The 23,036-nt window shown below is 40.8% G+C and overlaps 1 protein-coding gene across 1 annotated transcript in view; it reads right to left on the minus strand.

Moving 5' to 3' along the window:
* LOC311002449 (voltage-gated delayed rectifier potassium channel KCNH4-like) overlaps positions 1-23,036 on the minus strand; it is a gene marked incomplete at both ends in the record, with an annotated part of 47,004 nt that overhangs the window by 17,356 nt on the left and 6,612 nt on the right. Inside the window, 6 exons of the mRNA XM_083993831.1 lie at positions 1,734-1,935; positions 2,087-2,244; positions 4,151-4,391; positions 14,461-14,594; positions 15,111-15,242; positions 18,936-19,169. Of these exons, the coding sequence (XP_083849957.1) occupies positions 1,734-1,935; positions 2,087-2,244; positions 4,151-4,391; positions 14,461-14,594; positions 15,111-15,242; positions 18,936-19,169 (1,101 nt within the window). The remainder of the gene's footprint in view (positions 1-1,733; positions 1,936-2,086; positions 2,245-4,150; positions 4,392-14,460; positions 14,595-15,110; positions 15,243-18,935; positions 19,170-23,036) is intronic.

Raw genomic sequence — 23,036 nt, forward strand, 5'->3', positions numbered from 1 at the left:
GTGGTTTTCTTTCTATTGATTGTACTTTTATGCCACACTACCAGCACCTCGACTGTTCGCTGTGCACGGGCATTTTTTCTATATACAAATTATACAAATATATTAATTGGTAGTAGATTCAGATTTTGCCAATAAACCTTGACAAATATTATACACTGGACCTTTATTATTATATTTTGGGTCCATGTGTTTGTGTGTGTCAGAAAGAGATTGTCAGCAGTGTCAGTTGGCTGGCATGTTGGTACGGGACATGGCAGAATTAGATCGGCTCCTCCTGGGATAAATAAGGCCAAGTGTTAATTTGCAGGTATGACTTAACCTCCCTGTGGAGGCAATATACTGACACAAAAGTATGCACAATCCCATGTATATGCACAAATAGAAACACACACACACACACACACACACACACACACACACACACACACACACACACACACACACACACACACACACACACACACACAGTGGACAGAACCAGGTGTTACATTTTGCTGTACATTAAAACATGTGAAAGTATGTGTGTTTCCAGAGGCAAGGCAAGGCAATTTTATTTGTATAGCCCGTTTTTACAAACAGTTTGTCTCAAAGGGCTTTACATGGCATCGTAACAACATCCTCTGTCCTTAGACCCTCACATCGACTGCGGACAGACCAGAGGGGTCTGGCTGCAGACCTCCACTGTCAGGGCGCTTCCTTGCAGACCTCCACTGTGAGGCCACCTCCACTGTGGGGACGGAAGTTGATTCGAAGCTTTTCAAAATAAAAGCGAATAAACCGGAAGCATGTATTTGTGAAGTTATTTTTTATTTAAACATGAAGAATAAGAAAAGGTGGTCAATAATGGACAAACGCTGGGCTTAATATATGAATAAAATTAAAACTAAATTGGCTTTACCGTGTGTGTGTAAGTAAGTAACGGAGGTCCGCGGGTGGTTAGCGGTACTCGAGTTAAACTCACTCACCCTTAAAAGAAGTGGTAACCAATGTGCAGAGTGCATTGACACAAACAAGACATTAGTATGCTGCTCACTACCAGTCATTTGTTATATGGGCTTTTGATCTGGTGTCAGGCTGTCCTCATTAGAGTGCCAGAGTATGGTGGCGAACACCGTCTCACCACTGAGCTGAGCTAGAAATCCCAATAGGTGAGCCATGATTTTTTATAGCTGAGTTGGGACAAAACAAATGTCGGGGGCGGCGTTTAGCTCACTTGGTAGAGCTGCCGCCCTACGTTGAGGCTATAGTCCTCACTGCAGGCGGCCCCGGTTCGAATCCCGCATTGGGGTGGCCCTTTCCTGCATGTCATTCCCCCTCTCTGCCTCCCCATTTCCTGTCTCTCTCTCGACTGTGTTATCAATTAAAGGCATTAAAAGCCCCCAAAATATACTTAAAAAAACAAAAACAAATGTCGATTCGCTGTCTTGGTAAAAAAAAACCTAGTCCGTGGTATCAGACCAGACAACAGACTTAGATCGAATTTATGATAAAGATCTGGACAGTCAGCACTCGCTTAAGGTTTGAAATTAGGAGTTTAATGAAATTTTAGATTCTATTTCCTGCCAGGCGCTGCAGACAGACGACAAATAAACAATTGCATATGGTGAAAATCAGATAGAACTATCACTTCATTTATTCTACAGAGAAATGAAAATATTATTTTCACACCCTCTCTGGATCAGACACCAAACACAACCTTCACACTGCACAACAAGGCCTGAGTCAAGACTCACCAATGTCCCAGCTCTCACTGGTCTCAATCTCCCTGCGTCCAATCATGTACCAGATACAGGCCATCCAGTGTGCCAGCAGGGCAAACACAGACATTAGTAAGGTCAGCACCATGGCGCTGTACTGGGAGTAGCGGTCCAGCTTCTGAAGGAGACGAAGGAGGCGTAGCAGACGTACTGTCTTCAGCAGGTGCACCAAGGAGGTCTGAGGTGGAGGAAGGGAGAGCAGACACTTATCTTGCATATCAATCAGTATCCAGGAAGGAGCTAATCACAGAGGTGGACATGCAGTTGACAAACAGCAAAAATGTCCTGCTCATGTCATGTCAGTAATCACAGAGAGCAGCAGCACTCACCACTGTGATGTTGAAGGCATACAGCAGGTCAAAGGGCAGAGCGGCCACCAGGTCCACAAAGAACCAGCTGGTGGCGTAGTGGATGCAAATGGCACGTGACTCATACACCACCTGGCCTGACTGGCTCACGAAGGTGGTGCGAAAGTTCAGGATAATGTCTGCGCATGAGAAGAGATGGCACACTCATTACTCATTAAGCCAGTGGTTCCCAACCTTTTCTGGCTCGTAACTCCATTTTGACATCACAAATTTCTGACGACCCCATCAATCAAGATGCGCCAGCTCAGATATTTATATATTTAGGATTGTTTAGGATTGTGTGTGGTGTTTTTAATCATATTTTTAAAAATAATAATAATTTGTTTAAAAACTATTTTTATCAGTCATTTTTTTATCTATTACTGGACATTCCAGGCAACCCCATTTGAATTCCAGGCGACCCCACATGGGGTCCTGACCCCAAGGTTGAAAAACACATTAAACTGAACAGACATACTGTAAATATATTTTTTAAATTAATTCAGTCATATTAATGGCAATTTAACCTTAAAATAATAACAATATATATTTAAGATAATAGAAAAATACACAAGGAGCTATAGCTGAAGCTGGGAACAGATGGAATATGTTGGTGTTTTAAGGTATCCATACAAATCAATGGAAGAGATCATTTAACCTTAGTCTGACTGAGAGTGTAACAAGCTCATAACAAGCAGACCTCTGGGTGTGAGGCCTAATGTAACAAAACCTCATCTGTCATCCAAGCTGTCGATGTTGGCGGAGATGCTGGCTCATCACTCAATGTGAAATTCAGCTCTAAAAATTAAAAGTAAAGGAAGTAAGAAGGAAGAAGTAAGAGATGATGGTGATGGAATTTAGAGACATGAGCTGTAAGATTAAAATAGATCATTATTCCCTGATCATTATTGGCCAATGTGCTTTATTTTGAGAGCTATATGAGGCTGCTCGTGTTTCTTTCAAATATATAATCTATCAATAACTCGCCTGACCTCAAAGGAGACACAGGAAATATACCGTAATATGTTATGATAAACAAACTACCTCCAGCCCATTCTTCCCTTGGGTGTCTCCCTGTGGGGGTTTATCAAGGATTATCAACTGGGAGGACATCCTGAGGGGACTACAAGACCTAGGTTGCCTGGAACGAGGAGAACTTTCTGGGGAAAAGGATGCATGGGTTGCTCCTGTTCCCTGTTGCCATAGGTGTCAAGAAAATGGATAGATGTTACCACATAAAAATACCCTCAAAGCACCACCGTATTGTTGTTACTGTAACTGAGAGTTAGATCAAACACAATTAGCCCTTGCATGCATCTGTAATACTAGACATTGATCATTTTAACACATACGTATATGATACCACGCGCTACAGAAACAGCTTTGTCCTGCTGCTGTTTGTCTTTTAAATAAGTTATAGTGCACTTTTTTTACTCCTTTTTTAGGTTTAGCTCATTTTGTACTTTATGTATTTTAACTTACTTTATTTATTTTACTTATTTTCTATTCCATCTTTTTTTGCTTTCAACTTATTCACTGCTCCCTGTGTCATTCTCTTAACATGTTTTACAGTTATGCTACACTGGTATTTTTATGCAGCATAAACAGTATTGTCTGATTTCTGTCCATTTCTCTGTTCTGTGTTGTTTAAGTGTTTTGTTTTGTTTTGTTTTGTTTTGTTTTGTTTTGTTTTGTTTTGTTTTGTTTTGTTTTGTTTTGTTTTGTTTGTGTTTTGTCCTTTTAAATTGGTGTTACCCTCCTGCTGCAAAACAAGCAGGTATTGATAAAGTTAGTCGACTTGACTTGAAATATTATCAAAAGACTGAATAGAGACCTCAGGAATTTCTGAATGAAGTCCTAAAAAAAAAATAAAAAAAGAGTCAAAGAGTATTTTATTTTACAGCCTGTAAAAGGTCTTAATAACCAAAGCCAATTTCATTCCAGTCAATCAAATGTATTTTCTGTATCAACAGATATTAGAGTTGGTGATTTAGTTAGTGAATTAGATGCAAGCATTTATAAATACACCTCTGTCAAAATACTCACCTATAATAAAGAGCATTTCCACTACGATGTCGCTTACGATGGTGGAGCGCGCAGCTGTGACAGTGTCGTCGTAGGGCGTGAAGCTGACGTTGTAGGGCACGGTGACGGCCACGTAGAAGGTAGCCAGCAGGATGAGCCAGTCCCACAAGGCTTTAGACACACTGTAGTGGAGCAGAATGAAGCGCGACTTCTGCACCGCTGCCACCTTGTACTCTGGCAGTGATGGCTTGTCCATCAGGCTCTGTTAGAGAAGAGAGGATATGATAGATGAAGGAGAGCATGGAGAATAAAAGCCTTAAATATTTGGTTTTTTTTTGCTGAAACATACACAGCCACATGTACAGTATGCAGTATACCACACATATAGAAAGGTGGTCTGCCTGTTGGGGGTTGAAGTCCAATAATAACAGCCTCTTGATTTTTAAGCTGAAGTTAATAAATATACAAGAGACACAAAGCATTGTGGAGAAGCTGCATAAATGAATAACTAGATAAGCAGATGCTCACGAGGTGGAGTGCTGTGAAAATAAATGATAATCAGAGGGACAGTGCAGTGCCAAGATTTTGCAGAAACAGACAATATAAATGTCAACACCCTCTCTTGTGTTTTGACCGCTGATGATTCAGTATGAGCGTCAACTCAAGTGAAAAAGATATGGTAATGCTGGAAGTTATCTATTCTTGGCAGCAGTGATAAACCTTTTAAATGGTCGTGCAGTAACAATACTGAATGACAGAGCTATGACCGTGGTCAGTGAGGGGAAACTTATTACCAACACTGACGCCATATAATTTCATGTATGACTTGACCTAGGCAAGACTTCATCTTAATTCTTACGTACGTGATGCGGTACGACAGTAGCCGTGCTTCTATAAGGAAATGAGAGCAATTAGACAACTGACCATCAGCTGCTGCTATTTTTGGAAACCTACTGCTTCTTCATTCCCCTTATTTCATTTTTATTAAGAAAATCCAATTGCAGAAAATATGCACTGCTACTTCTGATGAGATGGGGAGACCGTTCGGCACATAATGAGACTGCATCTCTCCAAATTGGGCCATGCACTTGGCACATAATAGCCTTAACAATGTTTAGGTGACAGGAGGAGAAGCTATTACCCGTGGCAGCGGTGAGAGGGAAACAGAAAGGAGACATAAATGAGCAGTGATCCATCCGCAAAACAATGTGGCCACTTCACACAAACAGGTGAGACCAGAAATGAGGAGGCTGGTTAATCAAGTCTTGGGCTCTGAGGCTGCACTGTTTGACATGAAGGGAATAGATCAAGTCCCTTTGAAAGTAATGGAGAGAATAGATGACCTTTTTTTTTTAGAAGAAGAAAAAGAAATACCAGAGAGCAATCACACGCAGTATGCACAATATGAATGCAGGGAAGGAAAGATCTAGCTGTGAAATATCTGTCAGTCTTTTATACTAGAGAAGAAAAATGTTCAGAATGTTTCCATGGAAGAAAAACGCTAATAATTACAGCGTGGCGGCTTGATGGAGGACCATTTCTGGTGAAAGGCTAATTGTTTATCACAGTATCCCCCCAGTGAGTGCTTTTCATGGCATCTAACCATTAGTAAGCAGAAATCTAGAAAAACCTTGTTGACTGCCATCAACAGCTGTGGTCACTTTAATGACAGCTCAGGCAGTGTCAGCAAAAGCTTGACAGTTTTTTTTTTTAATTTGCCTTACATCACTGAGGTCAGGACGCCCATCTGACCTTTGGCACTTGAGGCGGTCAGCTGAGCACATCCCAATGATTAGAAAAGAAAGCCCAGCACTGCAGGGGCAACATGGGACAGTGTGTTGCACAACTACAGCTGGTCTTCGCACTTCATTTACTCACATTGTAGCCTAGAGCTTCTTCCAACTACATCTCCCAGCATGCTTTGGGCTTTAGGGTTAGGGTTGATAAAAGCCCGTCCTTGATGGGGACGGAGTTGCACATGGCTTACTATGTGACTCAAGTAGCAACCATTCCCCTATGCCCCTAAAGCACAGAGTCTATAAACTATTGCAGAGGATCCTGTCTTGACAACGTTATAGTCCATTGTTATTTCACTCTTTTCCCTGGCCTCTCCTCTTGAGCAGCAGTGCAGCATGAGGACAACTGGCACAACACAATATATACTCTGTAAAATAACCACAATCCTCTTGAACAGACTTTGAATTACCCGACTCTTATTGTGTGATGGTATTGGTATAATCACTATACTTAACAGGCTTTGCAATATGAACTTCAGTTTCAACCACCCAGTATATTCACTCACTAAATTGAGTAATAACAGCAAGAGAGAAAAGATAAATATTTGCTGTTTGAAAGTGCCAGCGTGAGTGCGAGTATGAAGGGCAAAATAAAATTTGAAGTATATTTTTTTGGCGTTTTTGCTTTTATTTGATAGTACATAGTGAGATAGACAGGAAAGGGGGAGGCAGAGAGAGGGGGAATGACATGCAGGAAAGGTCTGCCCGACGCGGGAATCAAACCGGGGACGCCTGCGTTGAGGACTGTAGCCTCTACATGGGGTGGCCGCCTTAACCACTGCGCCACGCACCGCCCCGGCAAAATAAAATTTAAAGAAAAAAGAGTTAAATTGGGGGAAAGTGTGATGTGAAAGCACAGACTGGAGCTGTGTGTTTTGCAGGTAGCCAAAGAAGTGTTTGCATCACAACTTAAAATGCCTCTAGATTGCTAGATTTTTTCCTTTTCATAGCCCTGTGCATTAAAGTGAAAAGAGGCATTAGTGACTCTCCCCTGGCTAGGAGAAGCAGCAGCTTGAAGCTCAAATCTGAGTTTCTTGTCAAGATGCCTTGGATTGGTTACAGTAGCTGATACACTGATAGGCTGACAGCATCAAAACTGCCAGAACTGACATAAACAACAACTCAGTCAGAGTGTTTGTGCTTTGAAAAGGAGCCCGAAGAGAAAGGAAAATTCAAGCTGAGCTCGTATCTGAAGCGGTGATTCATTGTTTCATGGATCTTTTGAAAAGGATGCCTCTGTGGTCTGAAACTAAGGTACACAAAGGGCTGTGGGGATATTCGGCTGCTATCAGATTTTATTTAGTAAATTATGTGTCTATATTTAAATGTATTAAAACTTCAATCAGTTACTTGTCACCTCTGTCTCTTTATGTTTGTGTCTGTGCTAGTATTCAATGATCTATAATGTTTCTGTATTTTCCAGTATAGTTCTCCAACCTTCTTCCTTTGCCTGACAGGATGATGGGCTACAAATAGAGAGCAAGTCAGAGCAAATCGGCCTGTAATGTGGAGGCAGAGGACCACATTGTTAGTTAACTGCTACTGAAACACACAGACAGAGAAACAAAGTGAAAGAAAAATGGAGGAGGGGAGGACTGGCAGAAGAAGGGAAATAATGGGGGAAAAAATAGTAACGGGAGGGAGGATGACAGTGAAATGAGATATTTTGATCCTTTAGCTATGCCACAACGTAAAAATACTGTTGCAGGAAAAAAAAATACTATAAAGTATTCACACTAAATAATGCAAATAAATATTGTTTTTATGATGGTGATATTATCAGCAGTGCATTATTGTGTTGACAGTTGTTTCAACTTTTATATAGCTTTACATATTTTATAAAATGATGATAGATTTTATATGTTATATCCTTAGGAAAAAGGATAAAAATGTAATGAAATGTGTAGTGAAGCAGAAACATTCAGAAAATCAAAGTCCCCAAGTTAAGTACCGGTAATAAAACATTTTAAAGTGCAGGTTAAGAGGGAAAGGGAGAGATTCTTTAAAAGTGGAAGAAAATGGGGGCTGCACAGTGACAGACAATGAGAGGGACAGACAGCAGGCTCCACAGGGATGAACCCAAAAAACAAGATAAGGTTGGAGCGGCAGATGGAGAGAGACAGAAAACGTGTCAAAGCAGCAGAGAAAGAGAAGAGTGATTAAAGCTAAAAATAAATAAAATAAATAAATAAAAGAGAGAGAAACTAAAGGCACTAAAAGGGAAGAAGAGAGATAAACAGTTCACACAGCTATTTCAATAAATTGCTAATGAATGCTAATGACTTGGCTAACCAGTTTTCCAAAGTGGTGATAAATTACCAGCGGTCTTCAGGGTACAGAATTGTATCATCTTACTCACCTGAAAAAGATTTCCCAAATTCGCAAGCATTGTTTTATGATAGTAGTTAATTTAGCATATAGTTTTAAAACAAGGTTCTTTCGACAAAAATAAGAGTTTTAAGCCAGCTAACTAGCTGTGTTGATGCACTGTTGCCGTGGTTACTGCACTGCAGAACACTCAGAATGTGTAGTCACTTGTCTCTGAACCGCTGTTGACTTTTCTCTTTCTTTTGCCCTTTATGCATTTATTACATGACATTATGCATTTATTACATGACAGCTGAAGAAATTATAAATATTTTCAAATTTTCAACTTGATGGAGTTTCCTCACTGGTTCTCTAAACTTCTCAAATGTTTTTGTTTTTGTTAAAATCAATGTTCAAGCACATAATTTTACTAAAAAAGAAACAGAGGGGGAAAAAAACACCCACTTATTATCAGGGGTGGAAAGAGTACCAAAAAAATCTACTCAAGTAAAAGTAGGCTACAGTTACCTTGATGAAATTTTACTTAAGTAAAAGTAAAAGTACTGGTGTAAAAATCTACTCAAGTAAAAGTAAAAAGTAGTTCATTTAAAATTTACTCAGAGTACAAGTTACTTAGTTACTTTTTTTTTTTTTTTTTTTGGGGGGGGGGGGTTATAATGGCCAGAGATTGGCCTAACATTCTCTGTGCATGTCTCTGTGTTCCAAATTTGCCCCTTCTCCATCGATACACTGGTCTCCACCACTAAGGTTGTCACGATCATGATCATGATACTGAAATTTTCAACTCAATATCGATATTAAGGAAAATATTCGATACTCAATACCATTTTCAATACGGATAAAAAAAGAAAAGAAAAATCTCTCTCTCCCTCTTTCACTCACACACACCTGTTTTTTTTTACTGTCTTTCCTGTCTGCTCTCAAGGAGGAGGAGGAGGAGGGGGGGGTTACTGTAGGTTCTCTCTCTTTTGCCTCTTTACTGTAACTGCTCTGAAGCAGTGGGCTGCTTGTCTGTTCCTTTGAGCATGGCCATGGATCTGACTGGGCTCCTACATTTAACTCAACGGACTGCCGGTCTGGCCTTCAGCCCCGGTGTGTCTGGCACGGTCACCATAAACGTAGCCGAATAGATGGACATGCCTGATAACGTTGTCTTTAATCATTAACGTCAGCTTTTAGCCACTAGCTGCGGCTAATGGCTAATATTAAGACGACAACATATAGCGACGAGCCCTGTTATGCACAAACTCACGTAGCGGTGAGGGGGGAGAGGTGTGTACCTGCTGCTGCTGCTGTGTGCGTCTGTGAAGGGAGAGAGAGAGAGAGAGAGAGAGAGAGAGAGAGAGAGAGAGAGAGGCGGCAGCAGCGTAGCTACTTTTGACCCACACAGAGTTATATATTTTTTACTTTGTAACTTAAGCTATTTAAAATGTAACTAAGTACATTTCTTCCAACAATATGTACTCAAGTAAAAGTAAAAGTACTGATTTTAAAAATTACTCAAAAAAGTACAAGTACACAAAAAAGCTACTTAATTACAGTAACTTGAGTAAATGTAACTCGTTACTTTCCACCCCTGCTTATTATTTATTTTTCATCTTGATATCAAAGTGTTTGACCCCTGGTCTGGTTCAACTTTGACCTTGTCATGTTGTGATAAGATACAAATACGAATAACTTTATTAATCCCCAAAGGGAAATTCATTCATTCATTCATGATGGCTGGTGATCTAGATATTAGTTGGTAATATAAAACACACATAACTGTGAGATGATGTTAAAATATACTGGTATGTCACATATGAACATTAAAGGAGTCATCACTGTTTCTTTTACGTATCCAGTCCCCCTTGAATTGCTTTGAATCAATTCTTCAAAACTTATTAGAAACATAAAAAAAAAAAAAACATAGAGCTTGTTCTGACACTTTTTCATACGGCAACTTTCTCTCGGTCATTGTATTAATATGTAATGAGGCGCGCATTGATTGGACGCAGGAAGGACAGGAATGGTGGCTGGCCCATGCAGGCATTGCTGTATTGGAAACCGCATACTATGCTGCTCTCTGTCGTGTACCGTAACCATGTTATATAACTTAAAGCAGAAGTGAGTGATCCGGTCGTTTTCGCTAATGCTGCGTTCCAGGCAGGCTTTTGAAATCGTAAATTACAGCTTCAAGTCACAACTTACGACTTTGTAGCGTTCCAGGCAACCCACTCGTGTTTTTCCGACCTGTTTTACCGGTGAAAGTCATTATAACGGCCACTCGTAACTTCCGACCGGTGAACTCGTACCAGATCGAACTGGTACCACTTCACGGTCGGAAAAATACGAGTTTCCTTGAACGCACCATAACAGTCCTCGTCGCTACGTCACCACATTCACGGCGTTCCTTGGCTGCACACACAGCCCTGCATGCCGTTCTCTCTCCTCATTGGATAAAAACTGTAGGATACGATAAATGTTTTCTCCTCGGCTCAGAGCAGAGCAGAGGGACTGAGAGACCCGTGTTTCAGTCCAAACACTCTATGTAAGTGATTGCTGTCGGAAGATATAACTATTTAAGACTTATATTAACACAAATATATCACTCACTTCTGCTTTAATAAAATAAAACAAAATTTAATCGGTTCATTGTAAAACCTGTATTTATTGATGCAAATATGGTGATTTGTGTACGTAGGCTACAGAGCCTCGGGGCAGAGCTGCTGCTCTGTGTGAAGCTTCACTTTTCATTCAAACAAACTAATACAACTGCCACATGTTAGATTTCATCAATGAGACCAACATTTATCTCCTAAAAAGAATTTAACTAGCCAGCGGTAAACCTCTACAAACCTGCGGGTAAGTTAATTAACGATTGTTTCCTCCCGCAGCATGACGACGTAGTTTGGCCGGCTAACGAGCTCTGTAGACGGCTGCTGAGGAGCTTCACTTCTCCCAACGTCGGAGCAAACTTCTAAACAGCCGTCATTTAGATAAACTAACTGCACATTGGGGATCTAAACCCTTACTTTCTCGCATGAAAAAATATTCAAACTTAATAAAGTGAGGAAATAACAGCGCTACAGTGGGAAATAAAACAATAAGTAATGGTGGCGCGGCGGAAGTCGGGGTGGTGGAAGAGAGGTGTGTTTATGAAAGCAGTCTCCACGGTGACGTCACCATAGGAGCAGAGTCAAAATCTGGTAATTTTGCAGTGTGAAGCCTCATGAGCTATTCTGGTATAAACAAAGAGCCCAAACGAAAAAACTCAGCCACTTTCAAACTCCAGGTTTTCAGGCAAGTTTCCACTGAGGTCCAACACCAATATAGTACATGGTTTTTTTTAAAGTATATTTTTCAGCTTTTTCTTGACAGTACAGTCGAGAGAGACAGGAAATGGGGAGGCAGAGAGAGGGGGAATGACACGCAGGATAGGGCCGTCCGATGCGGGATTCGAACCGGGGCCGCCTGCACGAGGATTATAGCCTCAACACTTGGGGCGCCTGCTTAACCCACTGCGCCAGTTGGCGCCCCACATTATACATGTTTTAACAAGGAAAAATACGATTTCCGGGTGATGATTAAACCATTCTGTGACCTCTGACATGGTGCCTGATTGGCCTATCCCACAACCACAAAAACAAGGCAATATTCACAGTACGCTAGTACTGTATGTTGGAGGCATGCATGCTACTGTTTATGGCATTATTTTATGCTGTACTATAAATAATAAATAAACAATACATTTTCCTGGTGGTAGAGGTATAATGTGGGAAAAACTGAGGTTATAAAACTGTGTTTTTTGTCTGCAAGAGTGTGTGTGCATGTAAAATCGATGTGCAAGAGAACCAGAGACCGAGAGCTAGCTGCATACTGACGCTGGTAGTGTAAATTTCATATTCCTAATGCTGAGAGTAGAGAATACTATGCATCTAATTCTGGGTGCACTGAAGCTGTGCCATATATTTACCTCACCCCCCCGAGAGGGCAAGCTATCATTTACTGTCTGTCCTGATGTATGTGTGAATGTTTTTGGGAAAACGAATGTGTGAGTGTCCTATTAGAACAGGTGTAGGACTATGTGTGTGTGTGTGTGTGTGTTGCAAGCCTGCATTGGCGCCAGTGAACACTGCCATCTGTATGTATGTGGGATGGAGAAACGTGGCAGCAGGAGGTTTGGCAGACGATGGGTTGGTGAAGCACATGGATTGCCCAGGAAGGCACCTGCATGTCAGCTCTGACAGCAACGGCAGTGCTTTTGTTTCTGGAGGTGTTATCTAGGTACAGGTCAGCTGCACACATGTTCGTGTGAAGGTATTAATCCATTCCTTTTCAGAAAAAAATAAACCACAATTATCCTTGTCTTTTACTTGAACAACAGTTACTGGCTAACAACACAATTAAAAATGGAAATCACAATTTCCTAGAACTTAACTTGAACCCTAAATTACTTTAAAAAATCAATTATTTTCTTTTTAAAGTGACAGAAAACAGTAATCCAAATGTCTGCAGTATAAAATGAATATCATGTTATTATGCTGGGCTGTGATGGCTCTATCTCAATTTTGTTGTTGTAGGTGACAATGACAAAGTATTGAATTGAATTGAATTGAATTGAATTGAATTGAATTGAATTGAATTGAATTGAATTGAATTGAATTGAACTGAATTGAATTGAATTGAATTGAATTGAATTGAATTGAATTGAACTGAACTGAACTGAACTGAATTGAATTGAATTGAATTGAATTGAATTGAATTGAATTGAACTGAATTGAATCATCTACCTTAAGCCCATTGTAAAAAAATTAGTATATGTTTTCTTTTCTACTTTAACCCACTACACTCTGAAACGTTACCCTGACTTTCACACCTCCATCTTTGTGTTATGAATGGATAGTAATCTATCTGGAGTTGGCAAACACATTTGACCAGTCACTGGAAAATTACAGCATTTTGAATGATGAGAGCGAAGAGTCTAAAAGGCAATTCTGATTGTGTTTTTGCAGGTTTTAGCACTGAGGGGAGGAGGGCTCACCGTTCAGTGTCACATAAAGGGCATACCATTAAAATGATAGAGGTGCTTTGAAAAGAGTTTGTGTTACTGGCTCTCTCGGTTCTAATGATAAAACTGCTTTAGTTTCAGACAATGGTGGTTTCGGTGGTTTCTGGTAACAGATACTCTCCCATGACACAGTTGTTTTTTCATTTTCAAATGCTAATACTAATGACAATCAGTCACACATGTCTTTCATTTTGATTTCAATTTACCCCTGAAAAGTTCTGAATTGCTCTCAGCTCCCTGGGATGAGGCGACACATTGTGAACGACAGGTTTGAGTTCAGACCCAGTTGGTGACTGAGCCTCTGCAGGAAGGGAGCAGGATTATGTAAAAAAAAAAAAAAAAAAAAAAGGTGCTCTCCTCCCGTTTGTATCTCAGAGCAAAACGGGGGCTTGTTCCCATGAATAACATTGCTTAAAGTATTATTATTCAACACAAAGGCCTTTGTTCTGTCCAAATAAGATGAGCGACGACGAAACAGACCATTGCTGGGTCTGTTTCATCTGAACAAAAAGCCTCTTAAGGTGCTTGAAACACAAACACACTTGAAAGACAGATGAGGGCAAGCAACTGCACGGGGGGAAATAAACACATTTATCTGGATAGGGTTGAAAAACATTTGAAATCTGTGTGGAATAAGCATATTGCACCCTACAGCCACATGTATCACACTGTGTGCATTTGGACCCAAGGGTAAAGGTAATTTAAGGGAACATGCTGATGACATAATGACCTACGATGACGGTGCTCCTGGCTTCCCACCCCATGGCTAATAACACCTCACCAGCAGTGACAACCACCCCCTAGCTAACCACTGCAGCCACATTGACCTTGCTGTTTGTCCATTCAAAGCCAAACATCAAACCCAAGCTTAAAGATTAAAACAGTAAATGCAACTGATGTATTTTCCACTGAGATAAGCCACTCTCTATGAATCTGGGTCAAGACTTCTCTCACATTGTCTTCCTAAAAACTCATCTTTTAGATATCAACATTAATAATTCACGCTCAAGAATGAGGGCGCTGCATGTCTAAGCAACTTTTGACTGGTGATTTTCTTAGAGGGTATGTCAGGGCAGATATAGAAGTATAAGAAAAGAAAATACCATCTCACGCAACTAACCAATCAGGAAGCATGTGAGAACGGTAAAAGTACTCACACTGCCCAGGTTGACCTCTCTTTTGCCTCCTCTTGAGAACTGGCTGGTGAGCTGGTACAACATGGTGCGTCCACGCTTCCTGGCCTGGCTGAAGTGAGAGCTGCTCTTCCTCCTGCACCTCTTGTCATCTGAACCTGTCACACAGTCAGATCAGCAGACGTGAATTAGATTACAAAGTTGTGTCACAAGGAATTTGGTGGGATCAGGAGACAAACAAACACCGGAGCAGATTATTATGTAATCTAATGCAATGTGTGAACTCTGACAGGTGTTTACTGAATAATTGTTCCTGTTATTTTTTTTTTAAACAAGACAGCAACCACTGATATGTACTTGACTCCCATTCAATTGCATTATAACAAAGTGACAGTCTCTGTCCCCTGGCACAGTGCTTGGCATTTGCGGCAGACTGTGTCCAGGTTCCACTTGAGGACACGCCGCTGCCCAAATCAAAGTCCCCATTGGAAAAACAGCGTCTGAGTTCAGTGAACGAATGCCAGTCCAAACCAAATTGCAGGGTAGAATGTGACAGTGATGAACAAGAGCGCACGGAGAAAATGAAAGCTGAGGGCCAGAGGATGGCACGCTCGTAAATCATGCTCAAAGTAAGCCAATAAGAGGGGTTTTTGTAAACAGGGATTGTAGCCTACCCTCCTTCTTGCTGTTGTGGTGGCTCTTCCCGTGGGTGTCGGTGATGTCCTTGAATGAGAAGAGGAAGAGAACCATTTCGCCTTTCTCGTTCTTAATGGGCACGATGTCCAGCAGACACCAGAAGGCCACACCTGGAGCAAAACCAGAGATGTTCATTTAGTGTTGTATTTTTACTTTTGTTTCCTCCACAAACTTTTGAACAGGCGGGCCAGACAGGGGCAGAGTCCCTGGGTTAAAGCAGTACTTAAGAACTTTCAGTTTTGAGTTGAGTTTGGCGGCACCAGTGGCCCAAAGCGGTAGTGTTTTGCCTGAAGGAAGACTCCATTTCCCATGAGCACCAGCGCGTAGTGCCATAAACATCCTGATCTCCTGGTGCATGGAAATGAACAGAAGACGTCCAAATAAGTTTCTGTTTCCAGCGGATCATTTCTCAGTAAACACACATACACAATCCAACAGAAAGGTGCCGCATTGCTGCTCCCTCCTCGTCGTCACTCGTGAAAGTGAAAGTGAAACTGAAGTGAGAGCCGGGTTCCTACCATGCTCCTCAAAGCTGCTTAGTGCCAGTGAAGGCCATACAGACCATAATGATACAGACCCCCTCAGGCCATGACAGAGGTGTCATTCAACCTGTTGTAAGTCGATGTACCATCACAAAAGTTATGAAAATATTATATGAAGGTTGAAAAGTTCCTTAGTGTTGGTTTAAAACCATAGATTTGGCCATGACAGGACTTTTTAAGGAGTCAACAGAATGGCTTATTAATGTATAATCTGTATTTTCATTAATTTCTGTATTAACCTGTTGTGACATTTAAAAAAAAAAAAAACTATACACAGCATAGAAAGATTATTGTTAATGGAAGAGAAAAAAAAACATTTTTTTATTCATTGGGGCAAACAGTGCTACAGTTCCCATTCAAAATCACAGTAAAATGCTGCTAAACCAATGATGCTTCTGTTTTAATAATCCATTAATGTACGATTGGTGACATAGGCTTGCAGATGTTTGGGGCTGTGCTAGTTATTTTACTACCTATGATCAGTAAGTATCTGCATGGTGAAGACGCTCTTGATGTTTCTCTTTTGGAGGCGTGATATCTACAAAGCATAAAACATGTTAACAAAAAATGTTGGCAATAGAATAAAAGGAGTTATCTGAATTATAAAACTGTTAGAGGTGTGGACTGACACTCACAAGTGACCGTCAACACACTGTTCCACTCTTGCCCTTTTGTGTCTGTCATTAAGTGCGATATTTGTATAGCCTGTGATGTGAGCCTCCACATAGTCCCTTTTTCAACCGATCAAATGTTAGCATGCCTAAATAGGCGGTTGAGAGCTCATAGCCTCTGGGAGGGCACAATGGAATGATCTAATATGACTCCACTCCAAATATGGTGTGACCGAGTTCACACGAACACAGTGTCTTCTCAAACACACTGATAGGGACACTTCTGTCCAAACAAAGCACAGAAGGAGACATGTTGCTGCTGTTCATATTCAAACCTACACCCTTGGTTAAAACTCAAGATTTCGCCCTCATAATAGACAGATAGTAACTATACACTGACAATAGTTACATTGTTTAGTCAGTGTAGTAAATGAATGCCAATAAAAAAAAATTTTTTTAATTAAATCGTCTGTATGACTGATCTGATAATAGCTGTCATGTGTAACTAAAATCTGCACAATTTCATGGTGAGATTATGAAACCATGAACACAGACTGAATCATTTTACACAGGAGCAAGACCCCCAGACTGACAGAGATGCAAAATGATTGGTTAGGGTTAGAGGACACCAATTGATTACCAGTCAGATTCCAGGAGGAACCGGATTTATGTAATGTCATCACTCTTCTAACAGAGGACTTTGATTTCCTATGTCATGTCAGCCCTCACCATGTCTGAACTGTGGACACTTGTCAAGTTCGCCATAACCTTTCCAAAAATATACCTCAAATTAGATATGGATCATGTTCTGGAGAAATGTGCACAAAGAGAAAGAACAAGTCAGGGGGTTGGTTATAACAAGTCAGAGGGAGCAGGAGCTCCCCAGATCCAAGACCTTGCCATAACCCAGAATGCTCATTAGCAACTCTGCAGAAACTGTGCTCTCTGCCACCAAACAGATGTTTCACATCTCCTGTAGTGTCCCCAGTGTGCTTGTGTGTGTGTGCACTTATGTGTGAGGAGGAAAGAGTGTAGATGTTGCTGTTTCGGCACAAGGCTGTTGGTGCAAATACAACACGACAGAAACTGTTAGTGTGTGTTTAGCGCTTTCACACAGCAGGCACACACTCATGAGGACACTGTGTGTGTGTGTGTGTGTGTGTGTGTGTGTGTGTGTGTGTGTGTGTGTGTGTGTGTGTGTGTGTGTGTGTGTGTGTGTGTGTGTGTGTGTGTGTCAAACTTTATCACAAAATATATCTAACAACTAGATTAAATCTTGAAACATATTTTTTCCACTTTCACTGCTGTGCGCTCATTTTCTCTTCCACGGTCTGTTTGTCTGAGGATACATTATATTATTTTCGGATACATAACAAATGACTGTGTTTTTCTCCTCATTAGTTGTAGTTGTATGGCCGTACTTACTGTACTGTTAAAGAAAAACAAGAAGACTAAAAGAAAAGGCTTTTTTTTGTCAGCTGCAGTGCCGATTTGTTGATCCATCAGAGTCATTAGTGGTTCACACACTCGGAGGCTGCTGCAGGTTTGGGTCTGTGTTGAAGAAACATAATCCTGTGTGCCAATCAGAGAGACTTACTGTTGTGTGTTCTCTTTTCATGCATGACCTCTCACTTTGAGCCCAAGACTTTGTCAGAAGGATTAGCTGGAAGAGGAAATGAGTTAAACTCTGGATTTAAGCTACTGTAATAAACACACACTCACATAGTATGTACGGTACTTTGTCCTGCTCTGACAAGGTACGATCAGCCTTTGAAATGTGTGTTAGAAAATGTGTTTAACCTCGTTATTCTACCACACTGCAAGTTTTAAACATATGCTGAATTAAAGCAGAAGTAAGCAGAATGTTTGTGTTAATATACTAAGTCTTAAATAGTTGTATCTTCCGACAGCAATCACTTCTATAGAGTGTTTGGTCTGTCAGTCACTCTGCTCTGCTGTAAGCCCAGGAGAAAACTTTCCTTGTATCCTACAACCTTTATCCAATGAGGAGAGAGAACGGCATAAAGGGGCGGTCCTCTCTGTGTGTGCAGCCAAGGGATGCGCGTGAATGTGGTGACGTAGAGACGAGGGCGGGGACTGCTAACTCCATCTGCTGACAGGAAGTTAGCCAAAACCACCAGATCGCTTACTTCTGCTTTAAGATAAACTGACAGATGATTTTTTTTTCAACTCAATCTGACGGTTTTGTATTAATAATAATGAGTGGTGAAGAGCTCTAACTCTACATAAGAGCATGTGTTGCGCCGCTGAACTGCTGTAGCCTATTTAAAATTCTGCATCACTGAGGAGATTCATAATTCAGCCAAAATATTCAGCTCTCATCTAAAAATAAATGTGCACTTCATGAGGTTGAGAACAAAAAAAAAAGAAAAAGTAAAAAAGAATCCCACAACGTAAATGTTGCTTCAAAAACTGAACAGATGATCACAGCACGATCAAACCAGAACAAAATCTAGGAAAAACAAAAAGTGTTGTCGTTTTCTCAGTTTATAAGTTTGATCAATAGCAAAACATGACAGGATTGTTAATTTCTCCATAACCTTTTCTGTTTTTAATGAATAAAACTACACACAGGCTATGTATAAACACTTCGACCTTCACTTCCCTTTCCTCTTTGGCATGTACCCACCGTTCTTCTTGTAGAAGTGGACCTCGGCCTGGTACTCCTCTCGGCCCTCCAGAGCTTTCTCCATCTGCTGGGCCACATGCTCGCTGGTGTCGGCCCCGTACAAGAAGCGACAGCTGCAGTTCTTTTGCATCACCTCGGTCCTCGTGAAGCCCGTCAGTTCACAGAAGCCGTCTGAGCAGTAGACGATGGGGTAGCCGCGGTGGCCTTGGGCATTACCCAGCAGGAAATTACTGTCTGTGAGGGGCAAGAGAGGAAAAAGAAACAGCCGGGTGCATCAGGTTAAAGTCTAAAGTCTGGTACAGAGTTTGTCCTTTGCACTAGAATCAAAGTTTGTTTAGCTCTTTGAACTGGTGTCAAAGCTTTGCAAGGCTTAGTTCAACACTAGTTCAAAGTAAATATGAATCAGACTTTGGTGTGGACTTAATTAATTTCCCCAGGTCACCATCGTCAGGTTTCTGTACTGAGTTATGTTGCCGTAGTTATCAGAGCGGTCGAGGGCGGTTAAGGGAGTCATGGGCTGCAGATGGCAAGATATAAAAACAGCTGACTGGGGTCTAAAAGGAGCACAGACGTTAGTAATTGATTCACACATAACTCCAGGCTTACTTGACGGGATGATGTGAACCATTAAAAGACTTGACCCTTGAATTTAAAAAGTGAGTGGGTAAAAGAGGAGTGCAGAAGAGTGGAAAAGAGCCAAGAGAATAAAAATATATATGGGAATTTGAATGAAGCAGGAGATGTGACTCCATCACTTCTGCCATCACTTTTACAATTCCTTTAGATAAAAGATCTCGTGTCCAACCCAACTGACATGTGAAGGAAATATGAAGACTAATTATTAACATTAAGTTGAATGATTACACTAATCAGTATTGAATATAAAACACATATGGCAAGAATCAAATGGTAATTAAATTAACTTTGCATTGACGTAAAAAAAAAAAAAAAAGATAATGCATAATTTAGCTATATTATATTGTGCAATTAATTTCATGTAAAATATTAATGATCTCATTGTACTACTCTTTTTACCACAGTTCACCTTTTTTGCATTAATTACTTCTATATAAATACTGATTATGTATATTTCATGCTAAATTACATTATGTGCCTGTAGTTTATGAAATTGGTGTTATCTCAAATCTTTATTCTGGCTCTATGATGTATTGCACCTCATTTCAAAATTCAATAAAACACTGGAGCATTGTCCACATCCCCTCCTCTTATGTTCCTTCATTTGTGCATTGCAAGCACACCGTGCTTATAAAGCCATGGATAGAGAAATGCAATAATCCTCCATGACCTGATGAAGATCCATAAGATCCATACGTCTAAATGTCATATTAAAGTGGAGGAATTACGTCTGCTGTGCAGGTATTTGCATTTGTGTGGATTATACTACATGAGGTGGATATTTGCTTTACACCTGTGCTGCTCATCCACCACCACCACAGCATTTTTGCTTTGCCTCTTCTTTGTTTCCCACTAGGCTCTCAGCACCATGGACAGTTCTCCAGCAGAAGGCCTGTAGCCTGTGCTTTTGCAATGGGCTTTATGCACAGCTCCACTACTTCCTGAAATAAGCCAGCTCCTTTATTTCCTGTTTCCCTACATGATTGGACCAACTGATTAATTCAGGTGTGTCTGACCAGACAAAATAACACCCCCCCCCCACAGAACCAGATTTATGTTCTGGGACCTCATCCCACTGACTTCAGGCTGCAGCCCTCACAGACTGTACACTCGTTCTGCGTGCCTACACATATTAATCTTGGTGATAGGTGTGCTGTAGTTTGACGTCATAGTAACATGGGACCTTGATGAGCTAAAGCAGATTCCTGCTGCAGCTTGGCTTCTTTGGCCACGTCTGCCAGAAACACCAGAGAGAGGAACTTTGAAAATATAAAGAGAAGCACAGGACACAAAGCAGTGTGCTAAAAGAGAAAAACTAACTGAGGCACTTTCACTGACTTCCACTTTAATATTTTTGCTGTTTAAGATGACACTGACCTACACATAGTTGGACCAACTCTTCTCAACAAACCCATGTTGGGAAACTTTGGATTGCATCATACTGATCTGTTATTTATGTTTTATGCTTCCCAGAAAACCGTTTTGTCTCTGACATTCTCCCACAGCCCTTTCACCTCCTCCTCCTTCATCTAACCCCCATGACTGTATGGTCCTGGAAACATATTTCCCTGTGGCTGCATAAGTGAATTCACACACACCAAGGTTCCTGTAGGGGTTCAGGTTTGTTTTGTATTTTGACTGAAATCAATTTTTACTTCTTTTTGTGTGTGTTAGCCCTGTTAGCTAGTAGGTTACTACTTATCACATCATTAAAGATTGCATTTATTTTCCTCTTGAACAGAAATATGTGACTAGTGTTTAAATCAAATCTTAATGTCTCTCTCTCTTTCTTATTTCTTTTTCATATTAGCAGAGCTGTTCCACAATTTTTCCACATTACCTCTATAGTACCTCTTGGGTTTCAGGTACTCTTGGTTGGGAGTTATTGGATTAAAGTCCTCCACACGTATCTTTCTACTGGATAAGGTGTAATTACACACTTAAGGAAATATCTGCGCATATATATTTGCTAATTATTTTTAAGTTACTACTAAGGCACCAGGCTGCATCGCACACAAAGTGGCATGTTGCTGCTGATTAACTGAAAGCAACATCACATTGTCTGAATGCCAAGCAGAAGAGGCAGCACGTGCGTACGTAGACAGACAGTCTGAGATCTACAGAATCCACAGAGAACGGGCCTAAGAAAGGAGGAGTATTAAGCAGCTGCTCCCTCACTTTCCACAATCTTTAATTGGCCAGACAGAGCGGCAAGCAGTCTGTAGGGGATGTCTTTTCTGAGCAGTGACAACCTTTCTTGAGTGTGCAGTGAGCAGCAACTAAACTGTCACTATGGAATTATAGGAAGAAGACAGGCATTAGTCGGATCCATCAACGGGAGAGGAGGCTACGCCATGTCTTCCTACAGTTCCCCCTCCCATCTCAGTTACATGGAAACTGAAGTATCTTGGTTCTGCAGCCTTTGTGAATGTGTGGTTCATGGAGAGAGACTGTTGCTTTTTCCCCCCACAAAGAGTCACAACTTCTGAGTCTTTTGTGCAAGCTCAGGCATTTTGGTTAAATTTTTTCTAATCTAAATAAATTGCCCTAGAAACAATGGCTGAACAAGATGAGATTGCCTGTCCTGTTGGAGAAAAAAAGAAAAAAACCCAACATGCCCTCGTTTTCATGTTCTATAAATTCCTGACACCCCAACTCGGTGAGCCAGCAAGTGTTGGAGAGCTGCTGCATTCATCTCTGGTTTATGTAATATTTACCTAAGAATAGGTACATCTCTACTCAGCATCCCTAAATCGGTCCTTCAAATGGGTCAAGAGCAGGTGGAGTCATAAATCACTTCATAAGGATGTTTTGAAACCAATGAGCCATGAAGGAAAAAAACACAAAAACTTTTATGCTGCTGTGTTTGGAGCTAGGTGAACTTTGCTGCTCCACACTGTGGGTTACATTAGTCCCATGTAGTAAATGATTCAGAAAAGCTTCATTCAAGCTGCTATGTTTTAACCTCTATGGATGATTTAATCAGGTGCCAGTCAGTTTTTGGTTTTTGTTTTTTTGTTTTTTGTTTTTTTTTGGTGGTGGTGGTGGGGGGGGGGGGGCATTTTAAGATATGAGAAATACTTTTTCTTGCTTTCTTGCCTAGAGTTAGATTGAAAAATTGATATCACTGTCATGTCACATAAAGCTGGAGCTGGAGCTGGCAGCTGCTTATCTTGGCTTAGCATAAACACTGGAAATAGAAGAGAAAGCTGGGATCTGTTCAGAGGTCTCTTTAAACATTAAATCGACGTCTTTGACATTTTGCTTTCTGGATTTCAAAGTTTACATTAGAGGTGTTGGTAGGTGACCTGTGAGCTGTTTATCTACCATCTCTACCAGTCTTTGTGTTAATGTCAGAGTCTTCTTTATAGACAGTGGAAACAGTTATACATTTTCATCTAAGTCTTCCTTTTTGGCATTAAAAACAAATGAATTCATTTCCCAAAATGCCAAACAACTCATTTA

The sequence above is a fragment of the Trachurus trachurus genome (genome assembly GCF_905171665.1).
Source record: "Trachurus trachurus genome assembly, chromosome: 19".
In the NCBI taxonomy this organism is placed as follows: Eukaryota; Metazoa; Chordata; class Actinopteri; order Carangiformes; family Carangidae; genus Trachurus; species Trachurus trachurus.